Source organism: Oryctolagus cuniculus, chromosome 20 (genome assembly GCF_964237555.1).
Source record: "Oryctolagus cuniculus chromosome 20, mOryCun1.1, whole genome shotgun sequence".
NCBI classification, from domain to species: Eukaryota; Metazoa; Chordata; class Mammalia; order Lagomorpha; family Leporidae; genus Oryctolagus; species Oryctolagus cuniculus.
This window is the reverse complement of record NC_091451.1, coordinates 31295092-31313861: the sequence shown is the minus strand read 5'-3', so window position 1 is coordinate 31313861 and position 18770 is coordinate 31295092. Positions and strand designations below refer to the sequence as shown.

General features: G+C 40.8%; 1 protein-coding gene across 1 annotated transcript; it reads left to right on the top strand.

The window, feature by feature from the left end:
- Nucleotides 1–3393: 3393 nt before the first annotated feature.
- On the top strand, nucleotides 3394–6270 carry LOC100359211 (pre-B-cell leukemia transcription factor 2). Its single transcript, XM_070065669.1, is given in 5 exon segments — nucleotides 3394–3529; nucleotides 3532–4126; nucleotides 4128–4242; nucleotides 4244–4568; nucleotides 4571–6270. Coding segments are annotated over 5 exon segments (1266 nt in total). The 5' UTR covers nucleotides 3394–3402; the 3' UTR covers nucleotides 4675–6270.
- The last annotated feature ends 12500 nt before the right edge of the window (nucleotides 6271–18770 follow it).

Sequence of the window (18770 nt, the reverse complement as noted above, 5' to 3'; positions counted from 1 at the left end):
CCTCTGCTGTGGCCAGGGAGTGCAGTGGAGGATGGCCCAGGTGCTTGGGCCCTGCACCCCATGGGAGACCAGGAAAAGCACCTGGCTCCTGGCTCCTGCCATCGGATCAGCGCGGTGCGCTGGCCGCAGCGTGCCGGCCGCGGCGGCCATTGGAGGGTGAACCAACGGCAAAAAGGAAGACCTTTCTCTCTGTCTCTCTCTCTCTCACTGTCCACTCTGCCTGTCAAAAAAAAAAATAAATAAATAAAAAAAAATAAAAAATAAATAAATAAATAAAAAATCCACATTGAGTGGATTTTTGTGTAAGGTGTAAGGTAGGGGTCTTGCTTCATGCTTCTGCACGTGGAAATCCAGTTTTCCCAGCACCATTTATTGCATAGACTGTCCTTGCTCCAGGAATTGGTTTTAGATCCTTGGTCAAATATAAGTTGGCTGTAGATGTTTTGATTGATTTCTGGTGTTTCTATTCTGTTCCATTGGTCTATCCATCTGTTTCTGTACCAGTACCATGCTGTTTTGATTACAACTGCCCTGTAGTATGTCCTGAAATCTGGTATTGTGATGCCTCCGGCTTTGTTTTTGTTGTACAAAATTGCTTTAGCTATTCGAGGTCTCCTGCATCTCCATATGAATTTCAGCATCATTTTTTTCTAGATCTGAGAAGAATGTCTTTGGTATCTTGATTGGTATCGCATTGAATCTGTAAATTGCTTTTGGGAGAATGGACATTTTGATGATGTTGATTCTTCCAATCCATGAGCATGGAAGATTTTTCCATTTTTTGGTATCCTCTTCTATTTCTTTCTTTAAGATTTTGTAATTCTCATCGTAGAGATCTTTAACGTCCTTGGTTAAGTTTATTCCAAGGTACTTGATTGTTTTTGTAGCTATTGTGAATGGGATTGAACTTAGCAGCTTTTTCCTACCTTTCAACACAGCCATACCACTCCTTGGAATTTACCCAAAGGAAATTAAATTGGGAAACAAAAAAACGGTCTGCACCTTAATGTTTATTGCAGCTCAATTCACAATAGCTAAGACCTGGAATCAACCTAAGTGGCCATCAACAGTAGACTGGATAAAGAAATTATGGGATATGTACTCTATAGAATACTATACAGCAGTAAGAAACAATGAAATCGAGTCATTTGCAACAAAATGGAGGAATCTGGAAAACATTATGCTGAGTGAAATAAGCCAGTCCCAAAGGGACAAATATCATAAGTTCTCCCTGATCGGTGACAACTAACCGAGCACCAAAAAGGAAACCTGTTCAAGTGAAATGAACACTATGAGAAATGGTGACTTGATCAGCCCTTGCCCTGACTGTTGATGAACAACTCAATACGTTATCCCTTTTAGTATTTTTGTTTGTTTGTTCTACTTAATACTATTGGTTTAATTCTGTAATTAATACACAGTTATTCTTAAGTGTTGAAACTTAACTGAAAAGTGATCCCAGTTAAATATAAGAGCGGGAATAAGAGAGGGAAGAGATGTACAATTTGGGACATGCTCAAGCTGACTTGCCCCAAATGTAGAGTTAGAAACATACCAGGGGATTCCAATTCAATCCCATCAAGGTGGCATATACCAATGCCATCTCACTAGTCCCAGTGATCAATTTCTGTTCACAATTGATCATAATGATAGAACTAAGAGTCAACGGGATCACATAAACAAGACTAGTGTCTGCAAATACTAACTGATAGAATAAAAAAGGGAGAGAATGATCCAACATGGGAAGTGAGATACACAGCAGACTCATAGAATGGCGGATGTCCTAAACAGCACCCTGGCCTCAGAATCAGCCCCTAAGGCATGTTGATCCAGCTGAAAAGCCCATGAGGGTATTTCAGGCATGGAAAGCCAAGACACTCTGGCAAAAAAAAAAAAAAAAAAAAAAAAAAAAAAAAAACCTAAATGAAAGATCTCCGCGAGTGAGATCCCAGTGGAAAGAACAGGTTATCAAAGAAGGAGGTACCTTTCTCTGAAGGGAGGAGAGAACTTCCACTTTGACTACGACCTTGTCTAAATATGATCAGAGTTGGTGAACTCAAAAGGCTTCCATAGCCTTGGCAACAAGAGCCTCGGGTGATTACTGATGCCATAAACAAGAGTGTCAATTTGTTAAGTCAACAACAGAGTCACTGTGCACTTACTCCTCATGTAGGATCTCTGTCCTTAATGTGCTCTACAGTGTGATTTAATGCTATAACTAGTACTCAAACAGTATTTTTCACTTTGTGTTTCTATGTGGGTGCAAACTGTTGAAATCTTTACTTAATATATGCTAAACTGATCTTCTGTATATAAAGAGAAATGAAAATGAATCTTGATGTGAATGGAAGGGGAGAAGGATCGGGAATGGGGAGGGTTGCGGGTGGGAGGGAAGTTATGGGGGGGGGAAGCCATTGTAATCCATAAGCTGTACTTTGGAAATTTATATTCATTAAATAAAAGTTAAAAAAAATAAAGTCTCAGAAATAAAATACCCATTGCAATTGTACATGGTCTAGATACTCAAAAACAATAACTTTACATCAGCAATAATAACTGGGAACCCGTAACATTTGTGCTGGGTATCTGCAGTAGGGGTTAGGTGCCCAAAGCTGAGTAAGAAGCTGTGATCCTCCCAAATTTGTTTGGTTTAAATTGGAGCCGAGAACACTCAGTCCTTGCAGCTGACAAGAATGGCTTCTATGTATCAGATAAAACCCATCCATTACTCCAAATTATTGGTTTAACTTTGCTCTAGATCTAATTTTTTAAACAGGTATCTTCAAATTTCATTCGCTTTCTGAAACATGTCAAAATGATAAGTTATTTGTTTAGTATTTCTATGTTGATTCCAAGAAAAAAATTGTGCATCACACTTTATTATGATTTTGCCAGATAAATTATTAAGTTAACAACCAAAGTTGCAAGTAAATATTTTTGAGCAAATACATCTCAAAGTTTCTAAGGCTCCCAACATCAATTTTGGTCCCTAAGTTGTAAATTCCAACCTTTTACTTTACTGTTCACATATGAACCAAAAATTCTTCTATTAGATTGCCTATTGCTAAAACTGAATTCCTCTTAAATTCCTCTAAATCCTCCCTGAATATTGATTTTAAAAACTGTTAAAAAACTCAATGAACTCCTCTCTCTCCCTCTCTCTCTCTCCGGCTCCATTTTCTCCGCCGCCAGGGGCCGGGGTCTCCTGTGGGGGCCCAGCTGGTACCCCAGGCCTCCCTTCAGTGCTGGGGTGAACCCCCGGGGAGCTGGGAGCTTGGGACGGGGAGACGGGCGGGGGTTGGGGCGGAGGGAGCAGCGGCCCAGGCGAGTTTGGGGGGGAAGTAACCAGGCGGGGGGAGGGGCGGAGCAGGGAGGGGGCCTCAGCCCCCCCCCCCCCCAGCTATGGACCAGCGACTGCTGGGGCCGCCCCCTCCAGGCGGGGGCCGCAGGGGCCTGGCATTGGTGGGTGGGGAGCCTGGGGGCCCTGGCGAGCCTCCCGGTGGCGGAGACCCCGGTGGGGGTAGCGGGGGGGGGGGAAGCAAGACATCGGGGACATTCTGCAGCAGATAATGACCATCACGGACCAGAGCCTGGACGCGGCCCAGGCCAAGAAACACGCCCTAAACTGCCACCGAATGAAACCTGCTCTCTTTAGAGTCCTGTGTGAAATCAAGGAGAAAACCGGCCTCAGCATCCGAAGCTCCCAAGAGGAGGAGCCGGTGGACCCACAGCTGATGCACTTGGACAACATGCTTCTGGCAGAGGGTGTGGCTGGGCCCGAGAAAGGGGGTGGAGGGGGGGACTCAGCAGCTGCAGCCGCTGCGGCCTCTGGGGGCGGCGTGTCCCCTGACAACTCCATCGAACACTCGGACTATCGCAGCAAACTTGCCCAGATCCGCCACATCTACCACTCAGAGCTGGAGAAGTATGAGCAGGCATGTAATGAGTTCACGACCCACGTCATGAACCTGCTGCGGGAGCAGAGCCGCACGCGGCCTGTGGCACCCAAGGAGATGGAGCGCGTGGTGAGCGTCATCCACCGCAAGTTCAGCGCCATCCAGATGCAGCTTAAGCAGAGCACCTGTGAAGCCGTCATGATCCTGCGTTCCCGCTTCCTGGATGCCAGACTTCAGCAAACAGGCCACTGAAGTCCTCAATGAGTACTTCTACTCACACCTGAGCAACCCATACCCTAGCCAGGAGGCCAAGGAGGAGCTGGCCAAGAAGTGCGGCATCACCGTCTGTCTCTCAGGTCTCCAACTGGTTTGGCAACAAGCGGATTCGCTATAAGAAAAATACTGGGAAGTTCCAAGAGGAGGCGAACATATATGCTGTCAAGACCGCCGTGTCAGTCACCCAGGGGGGCCACAGCCGCACCAGCTCCCCGACACCCCCTTCCTCTGCAGGCTCTGGCGGCGCCTTCAATCTCTCAGGATCCGGAGACATGTTTCTGGGGATGCCCGGGCTCAATGGAGATTCCTATTCTGCTTCCCAGGTGGAATCACTCCCACACTCGATGGGGCCAGGGGGCTACGGGGATAACCTCGGGGGAGACCAGATGTACAGCCCTCGGAAATGAGGGCAAACGGCGGCTGGCAGGAGGCCGTGACCCCATCCTCAGTGACATCCCCAACGGAGGGACCAGGGAGTGTTCACTCCGACACCTCCAACTGATCTCGCCCCTCAGGGTCACGGGGTGGGGCTGTCACCAGGCGACTCGGGAAGAGGACGTGGGCATCCGGAGGACAAACCCCAAACATAGGAGAAGCACAAGACAGAGAAGGGCAGATGGGGTTGTCCCCTCCCAACAAGACTGAGTGCTGGGGGTGCTGACCACGAGGCAGGGAGAATGGGGCCCCTGATGGGAAAGTGGGGTCTGTCTCCCCGATTTCTCCTCTTCTCTTTTTTTCTCTCCCTCTTTCATATACAGAAACCTATTTTTCAGACCCCCTTTTCTCCCACCTCTCTCTCTCATACACCCACATTCAACTATTCTGTTTCTCTGAGCCACACCTCCCTCCCCCCACTTCCCTTCTTCCCCACCCCACTTATATGCTCTGGAATCTGCGGAGACGCCAGCCCTGCCCAACCAGAGATGCCAAAAATGGGGACACGACTGGACAGAGGACATGGGCCACGCCCCCCGTGCATCCCCACCCTGCCCCTCCAGACGGCTTTATTACCTCATACGCAGCTCATCTTAAACCAATAGAATCGCTCGGTGGAAGAGTGTCTGACGCAGATATCTACCTCGGAGGGAGTTTCTGCTACTTTAGGGAATTCTTGACTGGGCTTTGGGGTTGGATTTTTTTTTTTTTTTTTTTTTTTTTTTTTTTTTTTTTGGAAAGAATAAGAAGCCCTGGGATCCATCTGTAATTTTTTTTGTTTGTTTCTGATATTTTGGTTTGTTGGCGTTGTTGGTTCCTAATTTTTAATTTAGTTTGGGGAAGTAGGTTTTTTATATATATAAAGATATATTCCTTTTTTTAATTTTATTTCTCACTTTCCTATATTAGGGGTGATAGCAGCCAAAGGGGTTCTGCTAAGAGAAAGGGGAACAAGCAGAATTGGTGAAAGGGCCCCCCGTGCCAGGCCTGGCCATCCAGAAGGGAGTTTTGCAGGGCACCGCAGTGCTGCCTGCTGGTGCAAGCGGGTCGCTGGTGCTTCCTGTTTGAGGCACTGAGGTGTGGGCCCTGCTGTCCTCCTTACCTCCTTCCCACAACCCCTGGGCAGGTCTGGACTCAGTGATTTTGAGGCATTTGAAGATGCCACCTTCCCTTAGATGCATCTTTAATTTAAAAAAAAAAAAAAACTACTATTTGCAAATTGGAGGTGAGCGAATCTGGGAGGGGGTTATTACCAAATATGTTAGATATGGGTTGGGGTGCTTATATGTATATCTCCCTCAGTTTCCCCAGAAATGTATCTTTTTTGTTTCTCATGCCAAAATCAAGGGGGTGGGGAGAGGAGGGAGGTTGCAAAAAGCCAGGTATGGGGGTGAAGTAGAATCAGCAGTGTCCCGTCCTTGGCCCTGAACCCTACCACGTGATCCCCTCAGACATCCTCAGGATTTGACAAAACTGTCAGCGGGAACGTCCCCCGTCAAGGAACTGGGCAGAACTGTGGGGCAGGCTGGGAGTGTGATGGGTGGGGGTGGGAAGCACGGGCCGGGGGCAGTTCTCTCCTCACTTGTAAACTTGTAGTTTCACAGAAAAAAGGAAAAAAAGCCACTCAATTTTAAATAAAGAAATTTCTTTAAAAAAAAAAAAACTCAATGAAGAAAAGAAAAACAGAGAAAGGATTTCGCTGATAAGAAATAAATATTTGTATTTATTGTATCTGGCTCCCCTTAGTATCCCCTAGCCTTTTCTTTTTCAATTAGCTAATAAACTCCAGAAGCTAGAATGAGTAGTGATGTCAGAGAGAAGGAAGGGAGGGAGTAAGAATACAATGAGCAGAGTTTCTAGGTTAGATATTTCTTAGAGTTTTTGCATTTACGTCTTCTGCTTATTAAGATGTCTAGGTGAGGTTTCTTTTGGAAAAAAAAAAAGTGTTCATGAGCTCAGAATGTTTGAAAACACTAAATAAACCATCTCGAGATAGCACTTCTCCCGAGTCTGTGTGTAACACACACGAGATGAGGACTCCTTATTGCTTTCCTTGCTTTTAAGGCAGATATCACTTGACTGATTTAATCTCTTGATTTCTGATAGAGCCTCAGAATCCTTCTTAACCCAGTCTTTCAAACAAACTACAATAATTGGGCAGTATTATCAAAGCACCATAATCCATCTTCTAGCCCTTTCTAAGGACTTTTTACTTCCTACTTCCATGCCTGTATCTTGATGTGCACTAGAGCATCTTGATCGCTGAAGGTTTTCCCTGGGGTATCATTCTCGGCTCCGTGTCTCAGGCTGAGATCTAAAAGCAAAGTGTTTTAACACAATAGCTACTAGATCACTGTAGTCTTTTTTTTCCCTATATATTGCCTTATATTTCATCTATGAAGTCTTCTTTGGAACATGATTCCTGTTGCATAAACCATGAAAAATTTCCTTAGGCATGTATATTTGGAAAATGCTACATCCTACAGTATCTGGTGAAGAGTCACAATGTGTAGTAACTAAGGAAAAATTCTAAGAATTGGTATAATAGAGAACTTTGACTGATTTACTTTTTTAAGGATTTATTTATTTATTTGAAAGTCAGAGTTACACAGAGAGAGGAGAGGCAGGGAGAGAGTCTTCCATCCGATGGTTCACTCCCCAGTTGGTGGCAACAGCCAGAGCTGTGCCAATTCTAAGCCAGAAGCCAGGAGTTTCTTCCAGGTCTCCCATGCAGATGCAGGGGCTCAAGGACCTGGGCCATCTTCTACTGCTTTCCCAGGCCACAGCAGAGAGCTGGATTGGAAGTGGAGCAGTCGGGTCTCGAACTGGTGCCCATATGGGGTGCCGGTGCTCCAGCCCAGGATGTTAACCCACTACGCCACAGCGCCGGCCCCATGATTTAGTTTAACTGAGCATTTCTCAAATTTATTTGGCCATAGAAAACTTCCATCCAATGATACTTTTTAGTAAGCCTGGAAATTCATTTTGGGAAATGTGCCAATAATTTTCCTCAAACTTTTCTTATTCCTTCAAGTAATTTTAGTTTCTTCAACCAGAATTATGTTTCTAAAATTATATGGATAGTCATATTACCCCTGGGCTTAAAAACCCTAGTGGATTCATATTTCAAATAAATGTATCTCTTAATTCCATTTTCCCACAAACTTCTTGAAGTCTCCTCATATCAACTAAGAATAAATCCAGCATCTGGACTGCAGTGTTCAAAGCCTGAGGTTCTCCATGTAATTCAAGTTTATAAAATGTATCTGCAAGGCAGAGAGCAAGGTATTTGCACATAGTAGGCACTTTATTGATGAATCTGTCCTGTGCTTCTCCTCAATACCATATCTTCCTGATGTCAGTAGACATTGACATTCTCCCTCACTTTTATGCCTTTCTGCTTATCTTTGTCTTTACCTCTATCAATCAAAATTCTTCATTTCAAATGAGTTCAAAATGACCAGAGGTGCAAAGTATTTCTCTTACCTTCACCCAATCCCTAAAGAACTTCAGGTGTGTTCTAATAGTAGCCTGAACATTCTTCATTCCTCCTACATGGACTAATCCCTCTTTAGAGCTCTAAAAGGTTTAAATGTTTTCTCAGTCTTGGCATGAAGGACATTTTGAACTGCTTGATTCTTTGTCACAGGAACCTTCCCTTGTAATAGTGTAGAATGCTCCGCACCACCTCTGGCCCCTACTGGCATCCCAAGATGCCAATCCATGATCATCAAAAATATCACCAGAAGCCAGCATTGTGATATAATAGACTAAGCCACTCCTTTCAAAGCCAGCATATAACACTGGAGTGCTGATTTGTACTGTACCTAGGAAAGCAGTGAATAATGTCTAAATACCTGGTTCCCTGCCATCCAAGTGGGAGACCTAGATGGAGTTCCTGGTTTCCAGCTTAGGCTTGGCTCAACCCTGGCTGTTATAGGCATTTGAAGAATGAACCAGAGGATGGAAGATCCATCTCTCCCTGTTTCTCCTGCTCTCTTCTTACTGTCATTTTGCCTTTTAAATAAATAAATAAACCTTTTTTACAAAAAGTCTCCAATTTTTTTTTTTGACAGGCAGAGTGGACAGTGAGAGAGAGAGAGAGACAGAGAGAAAGGTCTTCCTTTGCCGCTGGTTCACCTCCAATGGCCACCGCGGCTGGCGCACCGCGCTGATCCCATGGCAGGAGCCAGGTGCTTCTCCTGGTCTCCCATGGGGTGCAGGGCCCAAGCACTTGGGCCATCCTCCACTGCACTCCCTGGCCACAGCAGAGAGCTGGCCTGGAAGAGGGGCAACCGGGACAGAATCCGGCGCCCCAACCGGGACTAGAACCCGGTGTGCCGGCGCCACAAGGCGGAGGATTAGCCTAGTGAGCCACAGCGCCGGCCAGAAAGTCTCCAAATATTGCTAGAAGTATCCTGAGGATAAAACTATCTGAGGGTCAAGAATTATTGTTCTAGACCAAACCTTTGTGTCTTCCTGGTCTCAGTGCCATGCCCATCAGGTATCCTCTGAATTCCACATAAATCACTCGTTCTTATTTGTCCCTTGAAGGCATTTCACGAAAAGGGAAAAAAGAAAAAAGGAAAAATAACAATGTAAAATGCTGTCATTTGGGAAAACTTGTGACCATTATTATTTTCTAATTTTAGATTTATCACAGCAAAACCTGAAAAGATGCAGAAATTTTTTTCCTGTTCAAAGGTTATCCAGACTTTGGAAGTCTATTACTCATTTCTATGATTTTGGAATTCAAAATATGTCTTTTGTTTTGTGCTCTCTCAAGTATTCAGATTTGGTGAAAACACAATTGAGCCATTAAGACACTTTAACTACCTTGAGTTGTCTTTTTCTGTTTCTCTTTCATTAATGATACATAGTGCTTTGTCTCCAGAGACTTCTTCGTCCTTTCAGGAAAAAAAAAAAAAAAAAAAAAAAAAAAACCTCATATTTTATTTCTCACAAAGAGTTGTCTTGTGGCATGAAGACTTGTCAAAGTCATAATTACATTTCATTTGTCTGCATTGAACTGTCATCGGTAAGCATTTGAGCATTTGTAGTCCATTGTCCCTGGTCAACTTACTAACCTGAAGTGATTCTTTTGGCTGTCCTGCCTTTAATTCTAACTACATAACAAGGTTGTTTCTAATCTTCTAGCAATCTCCAAGCCAAAATAATGATGATGCTATTTTTATTTATAAAAATGAATAATAGGTACCACTGGCAATTAACCTTGATCTTTTATCTGCATATTCCAATATAAAAATAGTCTCTGTGTTTTTTTTATTTTTTTATTTTTTGTTCAAATTTCCATCTTCTCCTTCAGATGGACTGGATGAATTCAAAAGGCTAAAGCACACCCAAAATGTTAGGATCTTTACCTGAGTCTTATCAGAATGGTCTGTGCTTCTTGATTTTCACATCTCAAATCTGAGCTCACAATTAGAGAGCGACCTCTCAGTAGATTTCCTGCTTTTAAGACTGTTAGCTAATTCAAAGGGTAGTTGTGGATACAGGGAACTTGTATAAGTGAACCTCTGATACTTAATTAAAATCACAACAGACACTTTGTCACTTGGCTTTGTTTAGCTTGACAGATTATTTTAGACCCAGATGGAATCTTAATTCAGCATCCTTTTGAGAGCTTTCAGTCTACAAACACAGAAATCCCGGTGGAGAGGCACCAAATAGTTTGCACATTTCAAAGAAAGATAATCGAGTTAAAAATGCAAAAGGCTTACAAATGCTTTATATCCCTTCATCTTGAAACTTCAAATTCAAGCTGAGATTTGACAATCAATGGTAGCTACTTTTCTTTCACCTTTTTTTGCCCCTTTGGATGTACAGATATAATTTTAACCTAAATACAAAATAATGGGAAAGGATTGGCAGTCAGTTTCTTCTTATTTCTGCTTTTACTTCAATTTTCATATTGCCTACTATTTCCATGTACAAAGATGATTAAATATATCTTCATTGGCATGGTCTGCCATCTTGCCTTTTTTTTTTTTTTTAAAGATTTACTTTATTTATTTGAAAAAGAGTTACAGAGAGAGAGGTAGAGAGAGAGAGAGGTCTTCCATTCGCTGGTTCACTCCCCAGATGGCTGCAATGGCGGGAGATGCGCTGATCTCAAGCCAGGAACCAGGAGCTTCTTCTGGGTCTCCCATGTGGGTCAGGGGCCCAAGGGCTTGGGCCATCTTCCCTGCTATCCCAGGCCACAGCAGAGAGCTGGATCTCAGAAAAGCAGCCGGGACCAGACCCGGCACCCATATGGGATGCTGGTGCTTCAGGCCAGGGCTTTAAACCGCTGCGCCACAGTGCCAGCCCCTGTCATCTTGCCTTTTACACTCCCTGAAAGCAAGTGTTAATTGTTGATACCACTTATCTCCACATTCTCACATAATGAAAATAAGTCGTATCTTTGGACATTTTCCCCTGTCTTAAAACTAAAATGCAATATTTACCTTAGAGTTTTCACTGATTTTTCCTAGTTTAATTACATTTTTCAAAGAATACTTAAATTTTTGAAAATATCAAGAAACTTTCTAGATCAACAATTCTAGAAGGACAGATATGTGGGCCATACAGAATCACCTAGCATGCTTGTCAAAAATGAAGATACATGAGAGGCATCATCCTGAATATAAACAAATAAAAACCTCTGATCACAGGTACCAGAACTTCGTACTTTAACAGTTCCCTATAGGGAATTCTAGTATAAATTAACATTGGAAGTGACTGCCTGAGAAAGTCCCTTCTAGATTCCAAGTGTTGCATTAGCTGGCTTATTATGAATATTAGTCTAGATAGTTACATTTGTTTCATACTCTACATCCAAGTCTGTTAGCATATTCAAAAGAGACCCAAATTCTTTTTTCATTATCTCCACTGTACAAGTCTGGTCAAGTCACTGCCATCTTGATGAGATCCCTGCAAATATCTCCTATCAGGTTCTTGCTTCTACCATTGTTCTCCTTCAATCTCCCCCAACATAGCGACCAGGAAGTCTTCTTTTAAAGTAAACTAGTTTTATGATTCCTAAGCTCAGTTCCCTTTAAGGGTGTTCTGGCTCAGAGAAGAGGTCAAACTTACTATAATGGTCTACACAATCCCTGTGGTGTGGACACTGAGTCTTTATTCCTTATCTCCTACTTCCCCTTGCTGCCTACTCTCTAATTATATTAGTTAGCTTTTTGATACTACAAGAAAATACTACAAGAGCTACTTACAAAGCGAGGAGGTTTATTTCAGTTTATGGTTTTGGGGACTCACAGTCTGAACCCAGTGGTTGGCAGCTGGTGAGAGTATTCCCCAGGCCACACAGAACATTACATGGTAAGGGGAAGGGCTTTATGACAAACCAGGAGACAGAGAAAATGGCTAGGTCTGACTGAGGCTTTTATAATATCTGCCAAGAACTGCCTTTTTACAACATGCTGCCAATGACGTACTTAACCCTCTCAGGCCCATCTCCAAGACACCAAAATCGGATTAAGATTCTTGCCACTTAGTACTATCAACTCAGGACTTTGGGACTTCATCTGCATGAACTCAGGAGCCAACAGCCTCTTATAATTAATCACGGCATTAATTATACTGATTCCTTGCTCATCTTCAATATGTCAGACTAGTTTCTACCACATGCTTACCAAGACTGTTTGCCATTCTCTCAGTTATCCTGAACATCTCCTCCTTTATGTTTTCAGATCTTTGTTCAGAACTCTCAGCAAAATTATTCTCAAGAACTCTATTTAAATAGAATAACAGAATTGTCCCATTGTGCGCATGGTCCTAGCCCCCATTTCTGCTTTTTTTTTTTTTGGTCTCCTGTAATCATATCACCATCTATCATTGTGATCTGTTTAACTATTTTATTTACTGTAGTCCCTCCCTCCAACTATAATTCAAAAAATTAGGCTTTTAAAACTTGTTTTGCTTGCTTCTATATCAATCCAAACCCCAAGAAAAGTGGCATATGGCAGAGACTTAATAAATATTTGTTGAGTGAAATGAATAAATTATCTCAGTGTAACAACCCTGCACTGCAAATGCTCTTATCTCTTCCTTTGACAGATAAGGAAACTGAGGCTTATGAAACAGATACAAATAACTCATCCAAAGTCCTTTGGCCTATGAAGAACTAGGCAGAACTTTACCTCGATGCCACAACAGTCGTGCTTCCTGTAACTCCATAATGCTCCTTAAAGATGCTCTGAGCTCAGTTTTTTACTCTCCAAAAGAGAAAATACTTGTAGACAACATCACCACATCATCAGAGTGAAAGAGAGAACCTGGGTTACCGAAGGTTGCAGAGAACAGGAAAGGCGGAGTTGCTCATTGTGTTCTTGCCCCCCGCTTAGACCCTGGAGCACCCACAATCCTCTCTCAGGAGGTCCTTAGTGCAGGACACAGGCATAGCTACCTGAATCTAAGAATACTTTTTAAATCTCCTCTTGAGCCTTAAGAGCTAAGATAAACTACAATCATGTTTCTCCACTTGAGCCAAATTATCATTCTGAGTTCAAGCAAAGTTTCTCCCTTGCTTTACTGACCTTTAGTTTTCTCCCTTCATCCACATCATTATTTTCACTCAGGTGATAGTTACTATGATACATAGGCCCTGTGTATTTTTGTAAAAAATAAAGATAAATAAAATTAAAAATAACAAATGTAGCAATGTTGTTTGTGTTTGCCAAATTTATACAAACTATTGTTCTACAAATATTATTCTGCTTCTAATTTTTTTACTAAGTGTCATACTTTTGAAATATGTGCATTTATTGCTTTCCATATATAGTATCTCATAGCATGAATAATTGGATTTTTGTTTCCCGTTTCTCTAGTGATATATCTCAACTCAAGCTATTGTAACTATGATTATTAAGAAAAAAAAGAGATGGAAAATCATTAAAGATGATCAGAAAATGGTAAAAGAGCAGACAATAATACTTAGGTCTCTGGATTCCTAGCACAGAACTTTGCTTTTAATGTTTTGTGGAAACAAATAAGTGTATTAAAAATACTTGAAAAAATGTCCATTTTTATAACATTTTAAATGACATAGTACTCTTAATAAATGAACTGGCATAGTATTCCCAAATACTGTCTGCATACATTTTAAATGATTGCTGTGTACCCAAGGGCAAAATTTATGTAAAATACCATAAAATAATCAAACTGCTCTGTTCTGACAAGCAAAGCTAATTTAGGTATATATTTTTAAAAATCTATTCCAGTGTGCTACTGTGTATCATACTGTGAGGAAAATAAATGATTAATCAAATATTTACTTAAAACCATAGAAAATAGTTCATTGACACCTTTAGCAGTTGACAGTACCCTGAAAATTGGCAATGGAGCTATAAAAAAAAGGCAGGCTTCATTCACCCTCAACAACATGCCCACAATATGAAAATCAGACATTGATATAACACAACACATAAAAGAAAAGTGGGCTAGCATTAACTGGGCATGAAATAAATTATATTTTCAAATCTAAAAAATATAAACTTTTAGCTTTTTCTAAGGGGAAATTCAAAATACCATAAATTAAAATAACCTATCTTTTACAATAATATACCACAACATGTAAAAATCTCTGATAACTAAAATTCCTATAGGCTTGGGCATAAATTTACAATTTTAGAATGAGGAATTAATAATAAGGTTATTTCCTTAGTTTATTAAAGTCAAAATCACAATCTGTATCATTCTCCTCTCATTCTTTCCCCCAACTCGTGGTATTTCTTGTATGTTAGATTAACCTGCACTGCAGACCTTTTGACTACAAGCCTCTTTGAGGACAGGAGGTATATTTTATAAACATTGGATTGGGGCTGGCATTATGGCATAGCAGGTAAAACTACTGCTTAAGACACTGGCATCCCATATGGGTGCCAGTTCATGTCCTGGATGCTCCACTTCCCACCCAGTGCCCTGCTAATGGCCTGGGAAAAGCAGCAAAGGATGGCCTAAGTACTTGGGCCCCTGCCACCCATGTGAGAGACACAGAAGTTCCTGGATGCCACCCATGTGGGAGATTAGAAGAAGCTCCTAGCTCCTGACTTCAGCCTGGCCCAGCCCTGGCCATTGTGGCCATTTGGGGAGGAAACAGCTGATGGAAAATATCTCTGTCTCTCCTTCTCTCTCTGTAACTCTGAATTTCACATAAATAAATAATAATTAAATAAACAAAGATCTTTCATTTAGGTCCTTTTTTTTTTTTTTTTTTTTTTTTTTTGAGTGAGATCCCAGTGGAAAGAACAGGTCATCAAAGAAGGAGGTACCTTTCTCTGAAGGGAGGAGAGAACTTCCACTTTGACTACGACCTTGTCTAAATATGATCAAAGTCGGTGAACTCAAAAGGCTTCCATAGCCTTGGCAACTCATGACAAGAGCCTCGGGTGATTGCTGATGCCATAAACAAGAGTGTCAATTTGTTAAGTCAACAACAGGAGTGACTGTACACTTACTCCTCATGTAGGATCTCTGTACATTGTGATTAATGCTATAACTAGTACTCAAACAGTATTTTTCACTTTGTGTTTCTATGTGGGTACAAACTGTTGAAATCTTTACTTAATATACTAAATTGATCTTCTGTATATAAAGATAATTGAAAATGAATCTTGATGTGAATGGAATGGGAGAGGGAGCGGGAGTTGGGAGGGTTGCAGGTGGGAGAGAAGTTATGGGGGGGGGAAGCCATTGTAATCCATAAGCTGTACTTTGGAAATTTATATTTGCTAAATAAAAGTTTAAAAATTAAATAAACATTGGACTGTGCTGGGCAGGTTAGTCACAATGTGAATACTCAGTAAAAATGCAGTGGCTTGTGCCAAAGAGGGTTGAAACAATCTATGTTCAATGAGAAGTGACATTTTTTACTGAAGAGATTTTAATATTGTTTGAGATCAGAAGAGCATGTGGACATTACTTCTTTGTTAGGAGTCACAGAAAATGGGTACACACAGGGAAATGATCATAGATTTACAGACCTACCAGAAACGGCGTCAAGTAGATGATATATCTTACTATCTTACTATGTCTTATCATTTCCCAAGAAACTGCATATTATAAATGCTACCAATTTCTCTTTTGGTTTTTCCTTTTGACCAGTCAAATCTCAATGATCCTTCCCTCACTGTTTCTCATGTACACACAATATTAATCCTTGTTACTGTTGTGATTCCCCTAAAGCATTGGTAAAAATAAAGTCATTGAAAGCCTGAATAGCTCTATTAGAACAGAACAGTACACTTGAATACAAAAAAGATATTGCCCTTGAATTCCCTCTGGATTTGATTGTAGCCCCTCTGTCTTTGGGTAATAACTCTAATTTGGTTAATAACTAAGGATGGGCATGGAAAGGAAAGAAAAACAATTCAGATAAAAACAACCATCTTTGTAGAATCCATTTTTTAATGGAATTGAAATCTGAAGTTCAAGGTTGACCTCTTTATTCCATAATTTTTATATTTTACTTCTTTTGTTAACTCTGAACAAGAAACATAAACCATGTGAATGCAAAAATATATACCAGTCTAGCCTTTACATAAAACATGTTTTTCTTGATTAGTATTTACTTAAATTTTAATTCAAGGTAACAACAAACATTTGCAATATTCCAAGAAGTACACCATACTATTTGATATCTAGAACTAATAGCAATGATCACATTTTAAAAAATATTCCACTTGCAACTTATGCCCAAGCCTTTAGGAATTTTAATTATCAGAGTTTTTTTTTTTTTTTTTACATGAGTCATTTAAAATCTCAGCCTGAACAAAAAAAAAAAAAAAAAAAGTTGAAGAAATGAATATAGTTCACTGATAAATGCTTTTGTTGAAAAAGCAGAAAATAGACCCTTTGTCTGCCTTGGCTCCAGTACTTAGCAGTTGGCATCCAATTAATTAGTTATCAGCAGTGAAATCACATAGTGAAGCAATTCCCTTTTCTCTTGATTATGGATTGCATTTTGATGGTAAAATTGTTGGTTGTGTCCCTCCTTAGTGACAGATTTTGTGTGATTAATGTCTCTGGTGTCTATTTTTCTCTGTCACTTTCACACAATAGCTACCACAAAAACTGCATCACCAATCAAAATACAGGTTCCATCCCCCTAGCAAAGATCATCCTCCATCTTTTCTGTTACGGTTGATCTTTAGCTTAGTATATTTGAAAATTAAGCATAAAATCAGAGATCACAAATTTGTATACCCACTATTTCAAGTTCAACTGAAATTATAGCTGCATTGTTCTGAGCCTCACTAGATGCTTATATACATGAAATCATTCACCAGTAGATCATGAAATATACTCATTTTAACACTGTTTTTTGTAATTGACCTAAACATTTAGTCATTGAACTGTGATTATGTTCATTTTTGTTTGTTGACAACATCAAACATACCTGACTTAACAAACATTTGCTCAAACACAAAAGTAAGATTAATGTCTTGTGTAGCTAATATAAATATAACCTCATGGTGCACTTTGTTGGTGAATTGTTAGACTAGCTTGTCTGCAAGGAAAAGAGATTTATTTAAGTTACTTTAAGAACACTGATTTATAGACATGTTGTTATGTTAAGACTTAAGACTATGTTTTATGATCACAGCCTCTGTGTTCCTCTCTTGCTCCTTTTTGTTTTCCTATAAACTGACTTTCCCTGTGTTCGTTCATGTGTTGTTCTCTGATGCTGCCTTTGATTTTTGCTGTCCACGTGGATACTCAAGTGCCATCCCTGGATCTTTCTCTTCCCTGACTCTATCAAGTGGTTCAGTCTTTCAGCTTCCCCAAACCAAACACCAAAGAGGTGACTAACTGGTCCCCCTTGCTTCCGCAGATGAGGTCACAGTGATGACACATCTGTTCATAGGACTGGGGATTTCACTGTCCTTCTGTCATGGCTTATTCTTAGTCTAATCCATTAATTCCTGGAAAAGGATCATTATGTGGAACAAAATATGGCTTTCTAAGCCAGCTTGTTAGGGCTGTGTAGGTGGGAGTTATTGTCTTAGAAAAGGAGGGGGATGCATTATACCTTATTCCCATTTTGTGCCTCTATGACAGAGTATCTGGGACTGGGTCATTTATTAAGACAATAAATTTATTTCCTCATAAATTCTTGAGACTAGGAAGTCCAAAAGAAAGGTATTGGCATTTTATGAGGGCTCTCTTTCTGAATCCCATGGTAGAAGGGCAAAAGAAGTCAAGAAAAAAATTAATTAATAAAAATAAATTTAAGGGGCTGGCACTGTGGCATAGCTGGTAAAGCTACTGCCTGCAGTGCCAGGATACCATATGGCTCCAGTTTGAGTCCCGGCTGTTCCACTTCCAATCCAGTTCTCTGCTATGGCCTGGGAAAGCAGTAGAAGATGGCCCAAGTTCTTGGGCCCCTGCATCCACATGGGAGACCCGGAAGAAACTCCTGGGCTCCTGCCTTCAGATGGGTGCAGCTCCGATCATTAAGGCCAACTGGGGAGTGAACCAGCAGATGGGAGACCTCTCTCTGTGTGCCTCTCCTTCTCTGTGTAACTCTTTCAAATAAATAAATAATAAAATAAAACAAAAGCAAAAACAAAAAAGAATGGAAGAAGAAACTTGTAGACACTGGATATTGACAGTCACTATAGGGGATTTTGCCATTAATAGAGGCAAAAATTGGGAAAATACACAGAAAAATGGGAAGGGAAAATTATTAATATTCTCTTTCTATGAAAGAGGAAAGATATGGTTGAATGTTTCATTACATTAAGGGTTAACTCATGTGTTGGAGAAGTTTCTGCTTTTATGCTGTGGACATTGGAGTGACGAGCAGATACGCTGGAGGCCACAGGAAACTCTCTAGTGGAGAATGGGAAGTGACTAGAAGATAACTGCTGGATTTTATAACTCTTTCAAATATTTCAAAGGTTAGTTATTTGTAAGACATTTATAATATTATAATAAAATAAATTCTATTGGTTTATAGGAAAAAAGTGCAGAATCTATTGATAAAAACATTTCTTGTTCTTTTTAAAATTATAGCCCTTGGAGATCTCAAAGGATGAATTTTTAAAAAGATTAATTTATTCATTCATTCATTCAAAAGGCAGAGTGCAGACAGAGACATACATTGCAGGGAGAGTAGAGTAGAGGGGAGAGGGAAGAGAAAGA